The sequence below is a fragment of the Lissotriton vulgaris genome, chromosome 6 (genome assembly GCF_964263255.1).
Source record: "Lissotriton vulgaris chromosome 6, aLisVul1.2, whole genome shotgun sequence".
NCBI classification, from domain to species: domain Eukaryota; kingdom Metazoa; phylum Chordata; class Amphibia; order Caudata; family Salamandridae; genus Lissotriton; species Lissotriton vulgaris.
In genome coordinates, this window is record NC_141694.1 from 1770600456 (window position 1) to 1770619034 (window position 18579).

Below are 18579 nucleotides of genomic sequence, written 5' to 3' on the forward strand. Positions count from 1 at the left end.
TAAATCCTTGTGCATTGTGTATAAAGCACTTTATGGACAAGGCTCTAAGCCACTTCAGGATAGATTTCAGTGGTACAAGTCTACCCGGAATCTCCGCTCCGCTACTTCCAACTGCGTAAGAGTGCCCAAAATAAGGAGGGTGACCCTGGGAAGAAGAGCCTTCAACGTGGCAGCGGCTTGCCTTTGGAACAACCTCCCCTTAGAAATCAGGAGAACACAAGGCTGGCTGCTGTTCCATAAGAAAATGAAGACCTGGTTATTCCCCAGCATATAATGTGCCTCTCGGTGGGGGGTAGAAGTAGATTCTCTGGATAACATGCCGCTCTCTCATGGTGTAGCTGACAGCCGCTGGGCTGTATAGTTCTCTTAGCGCCAGGATGCCTGTAGGGTTACAATGCGCTCTACAAGTGTTTATAATGATAATAAATAAATATATATATATTCTCGCTCCCTCCTCTTCCTCTTCCTTCCCTTCCCTTCTCCTCCCCCGGGAGGGGACCATCATTGGAATGGTGCTAGAGGATACATGTGTGAACCCTAACAGAAGCAACAAGTGAGTAACCAAGGGCATACATAGTTAGCCCATTTAGAGAAGTGACCTTTGAAGCAATGTTCAGCAAGCAAAACTCATTTCAATGTACTCTGATAACAGACACAAACCTGATAGACCAGGACAAGCAACTATGCACTAGCAAGGTTGTGCACAAAACATTTCTTTGAAGATTAACAAACAAGATGGTCAGTGAGCACTTTTTGATCAGCGAAGAAGCTTGGGAACTCTACCAATAGCGTCCTAAGCAGTGAAACCAGGTTGATATGTCTGCGGATTAAAGTCTGGCACTTTTAACAAAAACCTGACAGTTTTGAGACTTATTGGGAGATGCTACTAAACTTTACTGCCTTTATCCTTGGCCCCTTTTGATATCACTACGGCTGCCAATAAATAAGGGGCTCTTCAGTGAAAGAACAGCTCATGGCTAAATCCTCAAAAAAGACAGACCCAAAAATTTCCATTGCAAAGCCAATCATCTGCCAATTGTGACTTGCATGCAGATCCAGTATTACTTACTCAAGATATCCTACAATGGGTTGTAAGATCTGAAAGCAGCTTCACATTTTGGCAATCGACCAGTCCTTAGAGGAAGAAACATGAAACTTCAACACAGACATGAATATTCTTAAAATCGATCAAAAAGGCTCAATATATACCTTTTTGAGGACTGTCAAAAGGAGTTTGAAGTCCGTATATGCAAAGCTGCATCTGTTACTACTCTACTATATCAGAGACAGACCAGAAGATCCACCATTCAGTGTGGATCTACTCACCAAGTGGTCCTGGGGTAGAGACCTGAAGGAGGGATTTCCACCCTGATATCCTCAGTATGGCCCACTTCTTTGAGGAAAAGGAAAAACTAATGGCTATGGTGAGAATGAAAGATATTGTCATTCAGGGGGATGTATGACAGTACGACGCGGGCTATTACTACGCGTACCGCTACAGCGCGTGTTTTACAACGCAAGTCGTTACCACGACTTGCGCTGTAGAGTGCGGACTTAGGAATAGTTTATTTTACTATTCCAACACCAGTCCCTGTGGATACTAGGGAAGGTGTTGGAATAGTAAATTAACTATTCCTTGTCCTTGAGCGCCCTCCAGCGCAAGTCGTGGTTATGACTTGCGTTGTAAGAGACGCGTCGTTATGGTAGCGCGGGGTAACATCCGTGTCGTAAAGGATGTTCCCCTCATTCAGGGCTATATGGTGCAATGTTTTCATGACCTAGCCGGCTGTACCTTACACAGGGGAAGAGAGTTCAACCATGTCACAAAACACGTTTGCTCTAAAAAGTTTTCCCAGCATTGGTGATAAAGCCCTCTGACAGGAGGAACCCAGACTCTGAGCCATAGAAATATGTAAAGAGATGTAAACCACTCTGACAGTAAGTAAAATCTTGTCGGGTCTTGATAAATCTGTCACAGAAAGACATAATGACGACTGAGGTGGAAATATTGTTCCACCATGAAGAGATGCAAAGTGAGCACTATGAGAAATGTAAACTACTGTGGCAGTAAGTTAAATCTTGGAATAGTATGTGGCGAAAACTACCATAGAATGGAGGTATTTTTCCACCTTAAAGAGGTGAGCAATGTGAGAGAAAAAAACACAAGAAAAAGATGAGCAGGCATCGGCTGTGCAAGAAGGCAAACAAATCTAGAACTTGGAGATGGGAAACGTTATGTTACTTTGAATGGGCTCAACGGGCAGCTTGGGGCTAAGGGGAAGGATTAGTTGTGAATCTGTACCTTAATAAAAGGGAAAGGGTTGAACTACTGATGATGAGATTTATCATTCTTTTGGTAATATGTAATGTTTGCTGTCCAGTATATTTGTCAGTTAGTATATTAGATATGGGATCCACCTAAGAGTGGACAGTCCTAGCATATTCACTAGTTGGGTTGTGGAAAAATCTGTAGATATTGACTTTTTTTGCATGAAGAACTGTCGTAGACTTGTATGGGTCAATGGTGAAATTAGTCAGCTTTAACGCAAAAGTCCTTAACAACGGTAAGAACATGCCTCTTTTTGGCTTAATCTCCCCCTTTTTTTAAACTGATGCAGATGCGTTTTTGCCTCTGTGCACTGGGGCACCGCAAACCAGGCCCCAGTACATGTGCTCTGACCCCTAAAACATGTTGAACTTGGCTAAACCCCTGAATTGCATATTTACTTTACCTATAAGTTCCAAGTATATGGTACAGAAGTCTATCCCAGGGCCCGTACGTTAAATGTCAGTCGACCACAGCACATATGCCACCACTAAAGTGACAATGTAAGGCATGTCTCCAGGCCTGCCCCTGCTGACTCTTTGTGCAGTTTTAAAACTGCCAATTCAACCTGATAAAATCTGATTCACCATAGCGAGTGGGCGGGTAGATTTTTCGAGACCTGCCCAAAGTGCCCAATGGGCAGGGTGCTTGGTATTTAAAAGTAGGACATGCATATTTTATGTTTCACGTATCTTAGAAGTGTAAAACATGTCCAAAGTTGGTTTTCACTGTGGCTAGGCTCGCTCTCCCTTGGGACAGCACTGGTTTACACTATAACATCATGTAATGCCTAACTTCAGGTAGGGTGTATCTAGAAAATTATTCAAGAACTTGCTTTAATATTAATTTAAAAATCCAACTTAATGATCAATTTGGATCTTATATTCCTATTTTGGAAATGTCACTTTTAGAAGGTTTGTCATTTTCCTGCCTGAGTTGCATGTGCATTTCTGGCAGTGGTCCAGGTCTCCCAGGAGCTGAATGGCACCTCAAATAGATGAGAAGTGTCTCTCAGAACTGAGACAAAAGGAGTGGTGTACACCCTCCCCTGACAGGATTGCCACCTGGGCTGTGCCAGGGACTAAATTAACTTCAAAGGATACCTGCCCGGTCACTGGCATAGGTTGCTCACACCTATCGCTCCTGTGCTCTCCAGAACCGATTTTTAGTGACCAGAGGGGAGGATTTGCTAATTTTCCTGGAAATACAGCTAGGATGGGCACAAGAGCTCTGCACAGGGGAAGAAAGGATCTGCCATTTTAGTTTTAGGTAGAGAGGGGCAATGTGGAATAGTTTACAGAGAAACAAACAGGAAGTCTTGAAAAGTGGTAAGGTCACTCCTCTGAATGTTTACCCATCTCGTTAGGGAATGACCTGGAGTTTACCCCACCAGCAGGCTGGCATCAATGAGACACCCCCAGTACCATCCTTTAAAAATAATTATATTTTATTGATTTCAAAGTAAAACTTCAAAAAAACATACTCTAGAATGCCCATCCTCCTCCCACCCTCTACCCTTTTCCGAACACTGCTGGACCTTTGGAAGACAGAAAAAGGACTGCACCTGCTGTTGTGACCTGTAAGGAGAACCCTAAGTGCTGGACCTGCTTCCATTTGTACCAGGATTAAGAACTGGATTTTAAGGGTCCGTTGTCTGACCTCCTGTTAAACTACACGGACACAAAAGCTGCCAAAAGTTCCCTTTCCTGAAAAAGCCCATCTGACCAGTTTCAACTGGACCTGCCCTGGAACCTGCTGGTGCCTTCTGTTGGAATGAGTCCTGACCCCAAGTGCTGGTACTGGAACTCTGGCTTGTGTTAGAATGTACTCCTGCCCAAACTTTTCTTCCGAAGAATTGGTGGGAGACCAGGATCGATGTCAAATCGATGGTCTGATCCAACTGGCTGGTTTACCCCACTGAAGGAGATCTGACTTCTAGAAAAGTTTGAACATAGAAAGTGTTGTTGAGAGTGACGTCAAGGCTTTCTGGACATAGATACCGGCTTAATCTGCTTGCTCGACTACAGCACCGGGACCCTTCGCATCAGCAACCCACCATCATCAAACTTTGACTCCGATCCAACTTTCAGCTTGCCTGCCAACAACTCGTTGACAATCACCTTTTCTCCCAAACGTTTTAAATCTGAAGGTAACTTCTTGACCAGGATTTACCTGGGCCTCGTATCAGACACCTAAACCATATTCTTGTGTTCTAGCTGAACCAGTTGCCCACGGTTGATGTTTTGCGCTATTTGGTTCTAAATTTAATTCAAACTTTAAAAATTCATGTCTCTTGTTCCCTTTATTGAACACTTGCCATTTTATTGGCATTTTCCTCATTTAAATATTCCATATTTTAAACTGGAGTAGGATTTTTAATAAGTTGTGTTTTTAACTCTCTTGGTATTTGTAAAGGCTTTATTGATTTTCTTCAGTTAAGCCTGTCAGCTCCTTGGCACAGCTACCAGGGGTTGAGTTCACTTTTAAATGACTAAAACCTTGATTGTACTGTAGGAACTGGCTCTTTATTTGATATACCAATAATTGATTATATGGTGTAAAGAGTCCAGAGATTCCCCATAAGTGTACAGGGCTCAATGTAAACCCAACCTGCTCTATTTGTAGTAGTGAGGTCGAGCAGCCTTAGGCCTAACAAGGAGTGTAAGACATTTGTTATACACACAGTGAATAATAAATGACACGCAGCTCAAAAAGGAGATCCACACCATTTTATAAAAATAAACTTCTTTTAAGATTTATTTTAAGACCAAGATGTATGTTAAAAGGTTGGTAATTTTATTAATAAATACTGCAGTTTTTCAGTTAACGATGTTTAGCTACGGGAGGAAAACAAGAATGCAGTTTTGATTTTAAGTACACGACTTACAAATCCAGTCTTTGGGGTTTCAGATCAACACCAGGCAAGGTTCAAATTAGTACTTAGAGTGCACTGGGGTGGCTGGGTGCTGAGGTCAAATTTGGGGTTGGACGCCCAATGTAATCAATAGAGGTTGGGATGATTGAAGTTGCGCTGCTCACAGGTGAGTAAAGCGATGTCAGGGGTAAATCTCCAGGGGTTAAGGTAAGCACAGGGGGTCACAAGGCAGCACCAAACTTAAACCCTCAGCAGCACAGGGGCGGCCGAGAGCAGGTTGCCAATACAGCGTCTGGTGCCCTATGCAAATCCATGGGGGAGATCAGTTTTGGAGAGAGGCTGCAGGCTCGGGCCAGGAGGCTGAAGGAAGAAAACTCACAGCTGCCCAGGTAACTTCTGATGCTAGTGGACGCAGGGACACCATTGGTCTGGCTCTCTAAGGTCCTTTCACATTGGGAACCGCTTACCGGGCAGGTGGCAGTCAGGAGGGAGTCTTCGGATTGAGGCTGCAGGTGGACTCTGGCTCAGAGTCGCTGGGGAACCTTCGCATGACCGATGGGCCACTTGGGCTCAGGCAGTGGGCGTCTGGTGAAGAGGTGGGTCCAGAGGCAGTTTTCTGGTTCCTCAGGGCAATGCTGTTTTGGTTTTAAAGTTGTTTTCTTCTTGGACAGGTGCGCTGTCCACAGGAGTTTCCTGATCTTTATAGAATACAGGCCAGGGTTATGAGGTTGCTGGGCCTGCAGGACAAGTCCACTTTTTGTAGCAAGGGCGAAAGGCAGGAGACCGGCTTGCAGGGCTGGCGTAGTCTGTCACTGGTCCTTCTTCTTTTTTGCTCTTCGGCATCTGGGCTTTGTAGGTGGTCAGGAATCTGATTTCAGGGTCTGGGGTTGTCACCTAAATACTGGATTTAGGGGTGTTACAGCGGAGTGACCGGAAGAGACTAATGGGTTCCCTACCTGGGTGTCTACACCCTCTATTATGCCACCCGCCATGATTGGATAAGTCTGACCATCTTTAAGATAGTGGGCACTGAAAAATGTGCTTCACTTCACCTTCAGCACCTGAGGGGTGGAGTGACGAAGTGGGTACATCTCCTATTCTCACTAAGTTTTCCCACAGATTCTCCTGCCAAAAGTGGAGGTTTGAACCGGGTGCTGCCTTCTGCTGCAGTCAGCTGAGGCTGGAGTTGCATTACAAAGGCAGCAAGGCCTTTGAATCTTCCCTCTTGAACACTTTGCTCATCCTGTAGAAGGAGGTGTGACATCTCTGCCAAGGATGGGCTTTGTTTCTGGCCTCAGAGAACAGTGTCTCTCGACCCAGGGGTCCAGAAACATGTCTGGTGGTGGCACACTCCCTAAAGCCAGTCAGAGGCCACACCATGTTTGGTAGGTTTTTAGGGGGCGCCTCTGAGTACGTTTTAATAAATTCAACACTAGCATCAATACTGTGTTCAGTGAAGCCGTGATGGTGCTGGGGAACTCTAGGTGTCCAGTTTCTAGCCCATGTACTCTCTATGGCGTCCCTGACACTTACAATGTTAAGAATAGACTTAAATATTGTAGGGCAAATCTGCTAATGCAGATATGCCAACATCTGAGATATAGTGTACACTGTCTTAGGGCTTGTAAGGCCTGCTAGAAGGGTGACATACCCATACCTTAGGTTGTGCTGCTTTGACATGGCACACATGCATTGTGCCATGTCTACTTTGTCGTTTTTGTCTGCACCAAGGCATGCAGGCTACAGTGGCAGTTTGCACGGCCTTGGTGAGGGTTCCCTATGGGAACCTCTTTAGTCCAAATGCCCAAAATACCAGGAGTACCACTTACTAAGGACTTACAGGAGGGTCTGAAGTTGCCAATCGTGGTACAGTTTTAGGAAAGGAGCTCTGGCAAAGGGGACATGTTTGGCAGGGACCCTGTGCATTTTCAGTTGAAAGCACATCATGTTCCAGTCAAAACATGGGGGTAACCATGTCAAAAGAGGCACTTTCTCACATGTACCTTACAGGAAAAGTGACCTTCTTTCTTTTTGTGGACTACCATCCACCATAACTAATAATCCAACTCTCCAGCAAAACGTTTGGCTGTGCTGAGCACGCTGCATGAACTGAAAGGAGACATTTCCCTTATGCACACTTACTGAAAAAGGATTGGTGTCTATGGTTGAATTGCCTTCCAGAAAAGTACTTCACTGTGGGTCATATGACTATTTTAGGATTTCTTGGGTGAGGTATTGAAGATGAGAACAGATTGCATAGGAAGACTGGCATTGCTGATACTTATGTATTGCTGATACCTATGGGGTTAATCACAGTACTGCTGATGCTTAAACTAGGGTTATGCGCATTCACAGTAGGCAATATATCTTTCCCTTCCTTGGGCCAGGACAAAATTGATACAAAATACAATAACAGATCTCCAGGATGCAGAGAGGTATAGCATTATTAGAGGATTCTGTAACATAGTGATGGCTGCTGTTAACATGGATTACACATAAGTGTGCTTTGCTGGGGTGCTTACATCTGAAAGTTGTGACTGGCTGGCGAACAAAGCGTTTTAGATTCTTATTGGTCTCTGACTTTACATTTTTCCCAGCTGAACATGTGTAAGGCTAGGCTAGCCTGTTTCCTGCACTAGTGGGATATTTTTTAATCATTCACACAAAATCGGTGGCTCCCTTGACTCATAAAGAACATTCCGAATTAAGAATATCCGCACACTATTCATGAAGTAAATAGTGCCCTAATTTAAAGGAAGATGTTGGGTTTATGACCGGCCCATGTGGTGGTGACTTGGAACCATCCACACGATACAGATATTGCAAGAACCTTGTCCTGATAAAGGTCCTATCATAAAACCGAAACGCTGCGTCGACAACTTTGTAACAATTCTTTCTAAACGTTCTCCATGTGGATTGACACATTTTTAACTGTTCTCAATGGCACTAAAAATTGTTTTAGAAAAATGCTTTTTAAAATTTTTTTATGAATGTATTATTCTTTGAATAAATTGTACAATTTTTGAATATACTATTTGAAATTGTTTTTTTATCTTATTTTATCGATTCCTGTGATTTATTACACATGTGGTTATGGTTTGTACATAGGGGCTGTGAGTACCCTTTCTACTATTCAGTAAACGTTCTTTTTTCCAATTCTATGGCAAGTTAGGGACTCCCTTATATTTCTACTAGGTTTATCTTTGGCATTAAGAATTAGTTATTGTGCAATAAAATCCTACTTTGCTTCTCTCTCCTCTTTGTTTTCAGGAATCCTATAATCTTGATTGGGCTTTGCTGGTATTGTGATTAAGGTGCCTGCGAGGTGGCTTGGAATCCGATGCAGTCGCCATCTTGAGTGCTAAGCTCCTCTAGGGAGGCCCCGCAAACATCCTGAATTAATACTCCCTTGACCCCTCTGTTACCACCCAGGGGGCTGGACATCGGAAGGGAGCTGCACCAACGCACTTTTGCTTCCAGGGGCGGCAAAACCCGAGCCTTAGGAGAGGATTTCTGGGCTGGACTGGCCCCTGACGACGGCCCCAAAATGGCGGCACTGAGCTCACAAAAGGCTCCTGAGCTGCGTCGCAGGCGCTGTGAACTGCTGCCTTGGTCTGCGCTGAGAGGTGGACTGTTCCTGGGCACGTAGTGGCACTGGTGATGGGAAGACGCAGGCGACTGTGACGCGGAGAGCGGCCCCATCGGCTGACGCTCCAAGAGCCTGCCGCGGCTTCGCTTGGCGCCCCAGAGGGAGCGTGAACCGGAACCGGGGGGGGCGGATGTCGACTCCCGGGAGCTAGCTGGAGAACGAGAGTCCCCTGGCCCTGCACTGGTGAGTGGGACGCGGTGGGAGCTAAGGCAGCGGGCCGCGGAGGTGTACCTGCAGCCCTGGAACGCCGCTGTCTGCGAACTGGGGCGGGGACAGAGACCGGCGGCCTGAGACTCCTGACGATGCCCTGAAGATGGAGAGTGAGGCTGTAACTGGCAGGGCCCGAGCTGGACATGCTTGGGAACGAGCCCTGAGGGAGTGATAACGCCCTGGGAGGCCTGAGGTAGCGCGGAAAAGGGGGCCTGACTCCTGTGCGAGATTGAGGGCAGAATTACCAAGAAGCTGAGCCTGGAGCGCTTCTGTGGTACGGGTAACACCTCTGAGTGCTGGAGCGGCACAGCTGAATGAGGCAGTGGAGAACTGGGACTTGTACCACCATAACAGCGGGGATTAGATGAGGAGCCCTTTTATCTCTGTATCTGGAGGTAGTGATGGAGGTGCCGGGCTTGTGACCAGGAGCACCCTGGATTGTGCACTACTGCTGCTCTTGCCCTGAACTGGGCCTTGCAGATGGGGAAATTGACAATAGGTGTTCACTGACAACATTGGTAGGGGGTGACCGCGGCGGTGGAGGATAAACCCAGCTGGCAGATCGAATAGTTGCAGTCTCTTTTCTGGTGATTAGTCCTCGCAGCCACCTAATAAATAACGGTTGGTTTAGCTCTGCAGGCCCTTTGGGCGCCATCTAGCCGTCTACTATGGGCAAGCCACGAGGGAGGAAGGAGGAGGCACACCAGCTCTCAGATACTGAGACTCTGTCCCAAGCAGAACAAGACTCACGGGACCCACCTCAGGGACCCGGACTACAGCAACAACTTGATAAGATTCTGGTGGCCATCGCAGACTCTCGTACTGCGCTGCAACAGGAAATTGCACAGGTGGCGACGGGTCTTGGTCTCCTGCGGGCAGACCACTCTAAGTTGACTGACAGGGTGAAATACGTGAAGGGGGTAGTCCAGGAGGTGGCACCCGCACAAACTGGACTGGCTGCTACAATGACAAGTGCCCTGGATCGGATTGCAATGCTGTAGAGGCGCGCTGAGGACGCTGAAGGGGGAAACAGACAGAACAACATTCGCGTAGTGGGTTTGCCTGAAAAAGCGGAGGGGCCAGATATGGTGCTTTACTTAGAGGACTTGTTGAGAGCGGTGGTGGCCCCTGAGGGCTTTTCTACCTTTTACACCCTGGAGCGCGCGCACCGAATCCCCGCGAAGCCACTGCAGCACGGGCGCCCTCCCCGACCGGTGGTGGCGTGCCTGTTGCACTTCAGAGATAGAGACTTGCTACTCCAGAAGGCCCGAACTGATGGCCCATTCCAGGTCGGGAATAGTAAGGTCACTCTGTTCCCAGACTATACCTTCGAAACTTAGTGGCGCCGCACATCCTTCCAATCAGTCAAAAAAGAACTGCGAGCAGAGGGGATCCAGTATTCCCTGTTCTTTCTGGCCAAACTGCACATAATAGTAGATGGGAAGACTTGCTTCCAGGACACATCGGAGGATGCATGGGCGTGGTTGGAATCTTATAGAGCTGGCAAGGATGGGCTAGAACGAGAGGCACAAGAACTTGCCGAAAACCATCAGCTCCGTAAGTCACAACGGATAAGGCGTCGACGGCGGGTACTGCGGAAACCGTGAACTTAACAAACCGAGTTGGAGTGCAGAGGAGTACTGGAAGCGGTGTTGGCAATCTCTGGGGACTTGTCAGTGACCCCGCCAAGAGACTCCGATCTGGAGAAGGACAAGGAGCAGTCTGATGCGGACTCCTCTGCATCGGATAGTGTGCATTTGCCACTAGGCACACCGGGAACGGCGGATGGACTACTGGATGAGTAGATTCTGTTTTTATGAGGGTGTGAGGGGTTTGCTGAAACTGGGTATGGAGAGGTGAATATTGCTGTTTTGATAAGGCGCTACCTAGAAATACAGAAGGGTGGGGGCCTCGGACCTGACTCTCTAATGGCACACTTGAACGCTGGCCGGGTAGCTACAGAGTATGGCATTATGTATGGGGGGGAACTGGGAATGTTATATTGCTGCGGGGTTCCCGGGGCGGTAACTGGGTGCTGTGTGAAGATTGTAGATTAATTGCTAGGCTCGACCCAGCCCCCACCGGATGGCTCCCAGTTAGTAAGCCTTAACACTTTTGAGGCGTTTGTTGGGTTGGTTTGGATGGGATTCACTATGTTAGTGCCTGTTCTAGGGGGGGAGGGCATTGTTGGGGGCGGGATGGGGTTGTTGGGGAAGGGGAATATTTTGAATGGGGGAGGGTACTCGCCGGCGTGTCTAGTGGGGAACAGAGAACTCCTGTGTTTTTCGCAATTGTACTATGGGTCCATTACCTGATGTAAAATGTGTGACTTGGAATGTGCGGGGATTACACTCTATGCAGCGCAGGTATAAAGTCCATTCCTATTTAGTACGCAGGGGCGTGCAGATAGCATTTCTGCAGGAGACACACTTGACTAGGGCGGAGGGGCTGGCACTGATGCGCAGATGGCAGCTTTACTACACTACTTATTCAGCTTTCGCGCAAGGGGTGTTGATTTGGGGTATAGCCGGGGTCCCCTTCCAGATGACTGACCGACTGATAGACCCTGAGAGCCGCTATGTAGCTGTTAGGGGACGCCTTCATGGGCGAGATGTAACCCTCTGCAGTGTTTATGCCCCTAATGTGGAACAGGCGACTTTCTTTGCGCACATATCAGACGCCCTAGCAGTTTATTTCACGAACCCAGTGCTATTGGGCGGGGACTTCAACTCCATTACAGATGTGACCATGGATAGATCCTACCCTACTGCTCCAATTCATAAATTATCAAAGATTCAAACCCAATGGCAGGAAAGCTTGGGATTTGTAGATGTCTGGCGAGCGCATCACCCTGTGGAACGTGACCCTGTGGAACGTGATTATTCTTACTTCTCGGCTTTGCATGATTTGCATGTGTGGCTTGAAGCGGTTTTGTGTAGTGCTGTTCTGGCCGCTATGGTAGCTGGCAGTGAGTACCTATCGCGCTCCATCTTGGATCATAATCCACTACTGGTGAGTTTCTGCTGGGCCCTCGAGCGCCCTATTGTCCCGACCTGGCGGTTGCGCCCGGAATTGCTGGAAGACCCGGTCTTCTGCGCCGAACTGAGGACGGGGATAGAACAGTATTTTGTTGAGAACGAAGGCACGGCTACAACGACCGCCTTGGAGTGGGACGCCTTCAAAGTGGTGATCCGTGGGTTTTGTATAACTAAATGGGTAGGAGTGCGAAAGCTGCTATTGCAAGTAATAGACACTGCAGAGAGCGCCCTTAGGGAAGCCGAGCGGGCCCACTCTACTAACTCTGAGGCGCGGGAACTGGTCCTGACCTCGAAAGAAGCTGTGGCGGTGGTTGTGGAGCACTTGAGGTGCCTTGAGCACAGGGCTTATCTGGCTCGCGCACATGCTGAGCGAGATAAGGTGGGTACTTTACTGGCATGGTTGGCCAACACCCTCCCTAAATGCGTTCCTGTTTTGGCGCTGACCTCCTTATCAAGGCATTTAGAATACACCCAACATCAGATAAAAACCCGATTTCGTAACTATTATGCTGACCTGTATGAAAGCCACTTGCAGGCTGGAGAAGCGGAGAGGCATGCGTTCTTGGAGGATTTGGAGCTGCCAACCGTTGATGCGGAGCAGGTGGATTCCCTCGGCCAAGATATCACACTTGCTGAAATTCGAAGCGCTATTAAACAGTTAGCGCGCAACCAATATTTCCATGTAGATACAGTACAATGCCCCCGATGTAAGTTGAGGGACGCAGACCTATTACATATCTGGTGGGACTGTCCACAGCTGGGTACATATTGAAAGGACATAATTACCTTACTATGTAGTGTAACAGAGCGACAGATTAGTCCGTACAAGGGGACCTGCTTACTACATTGGTTTCCGCATACTAGTAAAACTAAATTGAAGAGTAAATTCCTAGACTTAGACTTTAGTGCTTGCCAAAAGAGAAATCACATCCCACCGGAAGGCTTTAGGGGGGCCCAGTTTCCCCAGATCGAAGCTACGTTACTTGTTTGGGCAAGGAGCAAGAGTATAGTTCGCCTGCAACAGGCCCAGCGGTCCCATAATGAAAAGGCGATAGAGGCGGCGCGAGCATTGGAAGCCCTGGTTGCAGAGCTGAAGGCTGCAGATATGGACTCCGCTTCGGAGTTGAGCGCCCTTGCCGGGGATGAAGACTCGTAAAATGATTATCCCAAGTGACGATATGAAGAAGCGTAGATGGGTTTTTTCCCCACTTCAATAATAGTCTTAACATCTAATACTGCTGTCTGTATGATGCCATGTATAGATCCCATGGATATATTTTGTCATTTTGTCAAGCTTTAGTTTTATAGTTGACACGCTGGCGAGAAGGTGGGTGGGGAGGGCGAATTGAGGGAGGAAATATAAGTTGACCTGTTAATAAGGCATTGCAGCATGAGCATACAGGTGTTGTATAGAGGTCCTGGTGCTATTATGGAACAATACGCTGACTGTGGAATCATTGACAACTGGGTTTAGTTTACAGATATTCTACCCTGAATGTAGCATCATGAGTCACATGATTTTCCAAGTGCTTTCGTAATGTCATGCTTAATGAAGGTATGATTGGTCATCATTATATATGTTGTTGTATATGGAAAACAATAAACAGAGTTAAAAAAATTAAAAATTGTGATTAAGGTGCCTGCGACTTTATTCATTTTAGAAGTCCGTTTGTAACAACCCTGTGCGATTAAACAATCATTCAATTAATCTCCTTGAACCAAAGGCAGCCTAATTTGTTTAATAGATTTTGTTTTGACTGGAAAAAAAGGTTTAGGTGACCTACTGGTTATTCACATGAATATTATTTCATATTTATTTGTTTTGCAACAGGTGTGCTAGCTCATCTGGAGCAATTGGAGTCCATGGCCCATAAACTGGCAGTGAAACAAGAGGAACAGAAGGCACAGCAACGGACTCTTGCGGAAATGAGGGCAAGAATTCAAATGCTCAGAAAACAAAGAGATGAGCTCACAAACAAACTGAAATTGTGTGAAGTTGGGGTAAGATTGTTTTTTAATGTGCTGTTATATATAATTCAAACTTAAAAGCAGCAGCACTACTATTTTTTGGTTCTTTATGAATTTTCTAAATGTGCTTGTAGTAACGAACACTGAAGCATGCTAATTTAACTCCATGCGCGCTAGTGGAATTCAGCCCCTATGCTGAGATTTCGCAAACCGCACTTTACATGACGAGCTGGGCTCGTCATCAGCGTGCGAGGAGGCTACTCCATGACGTGCCCAGCTCGTCATCAGCGTGGAAGGGGTTAATTAACTTCGAAAGTATGCATGTCTGAGACAGTGGTGATGAGATTCAAACCTCCACGATACAGTTTATGTACAGATTGAACTTGCAGAGGTTTAACTAATAGACCTATGCAAGTGGCTTTATTTGGCGAAGGAATGTGGAAACTCTGTACCTTTGTTCTGCTGTCTGGGCAGAGTGTCCTTTTCCCCTCCACATTCCTGTGTCCTTATGCAGGCTAGAACACTTGAGTTTTTTTTGTCCTTTTGTCCCTATTATACCGATCTAGCAGGATACTCTTCCGGTCTCCCCAGTTGCATTTGGCCTTAAAGAATGATGGCCTTAGTCGGCTTGGACAACACTCAAACCTTTTTCTACATCCTACACCGAGATCTCCTATGCGTTCCATCTGCCCCATTCCCTTTGTCAAGGTCTGAGTGTGAATTATGAGCTGAGAGAATCTATTTTAATGCATGAATAGACTGTCCTTAAAGAATTCTCTTGCTTTCTGCATCCGTCAACTTTCCTAATCTAGGATGAGACAAATACCTAAATTCTTTGTGTATGTATTCAGAGGGGATGTGACATAGCAGTTCCTAATGGACTCTTCCTTATGAGTTTGGTGCCTACAATGATTTGCCTACGGTTGGTCACTTCCTGTAATTTTTTTAATTTATAAACTTTTATATAGCGCGAACATGACCCACGAGGGTATCCGAGCGCTTTACAATAGAACGTTATTAAAAATTAGATGGTTGAGGTAGTATACATACATTCGGGATTCGCCATTCAGTACAAAAGAGGTAGATAGTAGTATATGGGTAGCATAGGTGACTAGTAGTGATCAAAGAATGATCCACGAGGGGATCAGAGCGCTTCACAATACACAGTTATTAGGAGGTTGAGTAGTATACATACATTCAGAAATTCGCTATTCAATACAAAAGAGGCAGACTGTTGTATATGGAATGATGCATGAAATGTGCTCAGAACAATTGATGATCTTTAAGATTAGATTTAAACATTTACTTTCATCACTTTCTCTTCTGGTGGATCACATCTGATCAGTAACCACTCTGAATGAAGCTGCAGTGCGTCCTGACTCGAGGATCATTCGTTCACCTGTCTTGGAGTCATTTAATTTAAGTAGACCCATGGTTGGGATTAATCCAGTCCAGTGATTGAGGGGTAGATGTTATCTCGCCTGAATTGTGAAGACCCGTGGGGTTCTGGTCCTGCAGTTCTCAAAGTTCATTGTGTGTTAATTCTTGGCACAATACAGAAATCCTCTACTATAATCCACCCTGTCTCCTCTTTGAAACCTTTTTTTTTTTGTTTTTTTTTTGGTGTAAGACATTTATTAGACAAAGAAAAGCATAAGAGGTACACTGCGTCACGCCAACAACCCGGAGGCAGGCCGCTATGTAGTTCACATCATATGACAACAATTAAAGCAGTAGGGTGGATCTAACCCAACGGGCTGTGGGGCCCCCAATAACAGCATACAAAACAGGAATGTCAAGTAAATGAGCAGTGTATCATTAGCACGTTTAATGGTCTTACATTTTGTCAGTGTCGTAGACGAAAGGCAGATCCGAAGGAATCAAGGCTGCCACGAAGCCAGCAGCAGGACACAGCCTGTTGAAGCGGCAGATTGAAAGGATGCGCCTACCAGCACTGTTTTCACCCAACTTGTCTCAACGGTCAAAAGAAAAACAAGAACAACAAACAACGGTGCAGTCGAGAAATACCAATCACGCAATATCCACTCATACATGGGGCTGTGTGCTCGTGCGCTGGGCAGCTGCCAACGAGTGTCAATCAGCGGTAGGGGCTGTGGCAGTGCATGCGCCAGGTCTTAATCGCAAAGATAGGGGGGGGGGGGAGGGAAAGGAGGAGGGGGAGGGGGGAGGGGGGGGGGGGAAGCCGAGGCAGTATGATCTATAGGGTCATGTGGTCTCAGGGGAGGTGGGGGGTGGTCAGGGAGCGCCACATGTAGGAAGCTGTCAGGACATTAGAGTCGGGACGTGTCCCATCCCCAAGGAAGACTACATCAGCACTGCGCACCAGGGCAGCTATCACGCGCCCACATCACCCAGCTCTCATCCCATATCATCCGACACACCCACATCCGGTGAACTAGCAGAAGCGTCCGAGCCCGCCCGCTCTCTAGTCCATTGTAGGAAAGGTTCCCAGATATCAGTAGGTCTGGAAGCTGTGGGCATCGTTTCCCAATAATTAGTCAGTTGCGTGTGTCCATATGTCACGTCTTTAATCCAGTCTGTGTACGATGGAAGAGCCCTTCGGCCCCAGTGTAGCGATATTTGTCGTTTGGCATAGAGGAGGAGTAGTGCATGTAGTTTTCTATCGCAAGGTTCTGTGTCCTTGACGTATCCCAACAGACCCAGCAGTGGTGATGGTGTATCAGTCCTGTGTAGAATTTGGTTAACGGCAGTGAAGACGTCCAGCCAGTACTCTTCTAGCTTAGGACAACTCCACGCCACATGAATGAAGGATGCATCTGCCCCCCCCCACACTTCCAGCAAGCTGCATCATCGCGGACGCCCATGCGGTGCAGCAGAGCCGGCGTGCGATAGTATCGGTGCAGAAATTTGAAGTGGATGAGCCTCAAACGATAATTCGGAGATAGTGCCGTGAGCTGCCTGCAGCAGTATTCCCACATGTCATCTGTCAGAGGGTTGTCCAGGTCTGCATCCCAAGCCTGCCTGGCCGTGGGTGTCGTTATCGGGGCCTGCTCCTGCATGCAGTTATACAGTCTTGACACCAGTTTTTTGGGGGAGGGTCTCGAAAGTAGATTCTGAAGGGCATCCAGTGTCGGCGGCTCCTCAGGGAATTGGGGCCCCAACTTCTTACAGGACTCCCTGAGGGAGTAGTACAGCAGCGCGTCCGCGAAAGATTCTGGTTGGTCGTCCGCACCTGCGTGCAATTCCCCAAACGTGCCCTCAGAGTAGATATCAGCAAATGTATTCAGCCTCCGTCCGCGGAGTGTGAGGGTGTCACCTCTGGTACTCAAGCAAGGCAACACCGGGTTGCCCCGTAAGGGGACAGCTGGCGCATACAGCAAGGAGAGTCCCGCTCTGGTTTGCAATTCGCGCCAAGACCAGCGAATCATGTCCACAGTGTCCACATCCCTCGAAGGACGTTTGACTTTACCATAAAGCGCCACACGCAGCGGCAACGGGGCAGCAACGGCGAGCTCCACCGCCACATGTGGCTGGTAAGGAGTGGGGAAGGCCCAGAAATGTAGAAACTGCGCCTGCGCGCATAGGGAGTATAGCTTGAGGTCGGGAGCTCCGAGGCCACCCTGCCGTAGCGGGAGCGTGAGCAAGTTCCAGGACACCCTCGCCTGTTTTCCCGCCCAAACGAGATTCAACAGCAGAGAGCGGACCCGCGCGTGGAAATGTGCCGTCATGGGCAGCGGGACATTCACGAACAAGTATAGGAATTTGGGTAGAATCACCATTTTCACCAGTGCTATTCGTGCCACCAGGGAAAGGGGTAGTTTGTTCCAGACCTCGATTTTCCTCTCAAGCCAGTCCACTGCTCTGCCAAAATTAAGAGACCACAGCTCCTGTACATCTCGACTGATCCAGATACCCAGATATTTAACCGCGTCAGTTTCCCAACGCAGGGGGTAGTCCGGTGACGGCTGACTCGTCTCATCAATAAGGGGAAACGCGACAGACTTAGTCCAATTTATGGACACTCCTGCAAGGCCCTCAAACCGCACAAATTCACGGAGCAGCGGGTTCATGTTATCCCTGGGGTTGACGATATACAAGGTGACATCGTCCGCGTATAACGAAATCAGTAAACTCCGGGAGCTGAACCCTATGCCCCTCGCAGTGTGGTGTTGCCGTATCCTGGCCGCAAGCGGCTCCATTGCATTAGCAAACAGGAGAGGAGATAATGGGCACCCCTGTCTGGTTCCTCTAGAGATCTCAAAGGGTTTGGAAACGAGGCCATTTACGCTCACTCTAGCCCTAGGCGCGCTGTACAGCAATTTAATTAGGGTTATGAAATTACGACTAAAGCCCATCCTCTCCAAGATCCGGAATAAATAAGGCCACTCCAAGGAGTCAAACGCCTTAGTAGCGTCAAGGAACACCACTGCCGCCTGAACAGACGGGCGTAAGTAATGCAGGACAGAGAAGATGGTTCTGAGGTTATGTGACGTGGCTCGACCAGGGATAAACCCGGATTGGTCGGGTAGTG

At 47.4% G+C, this 18579-nt stretch overlaps 1 protein-coding gene across 2 annotated transcripts in view; it reads left to right on the forward strand.

The window, feature by feature from the left end:
- CENPO (centromere protein O) overlaps window positions 1–18579 on the forward strand; it is a 181790-nt gene that overhangs the window by 55302 nt on the left and 107909 nt on the right. For both annotated transcript variants that reach the window (XM_086925483.1, XM_086925482.1), the window contains exon 3: window positions 13930–14099. In XM_086925483.1, the coding sequence (XP_086781609.1) occupies window positions 13930–14099 (170 nt within the window). The remainder of the gene's footprint in view (window positions 1–13929; window positions 14100–18579) is intronic.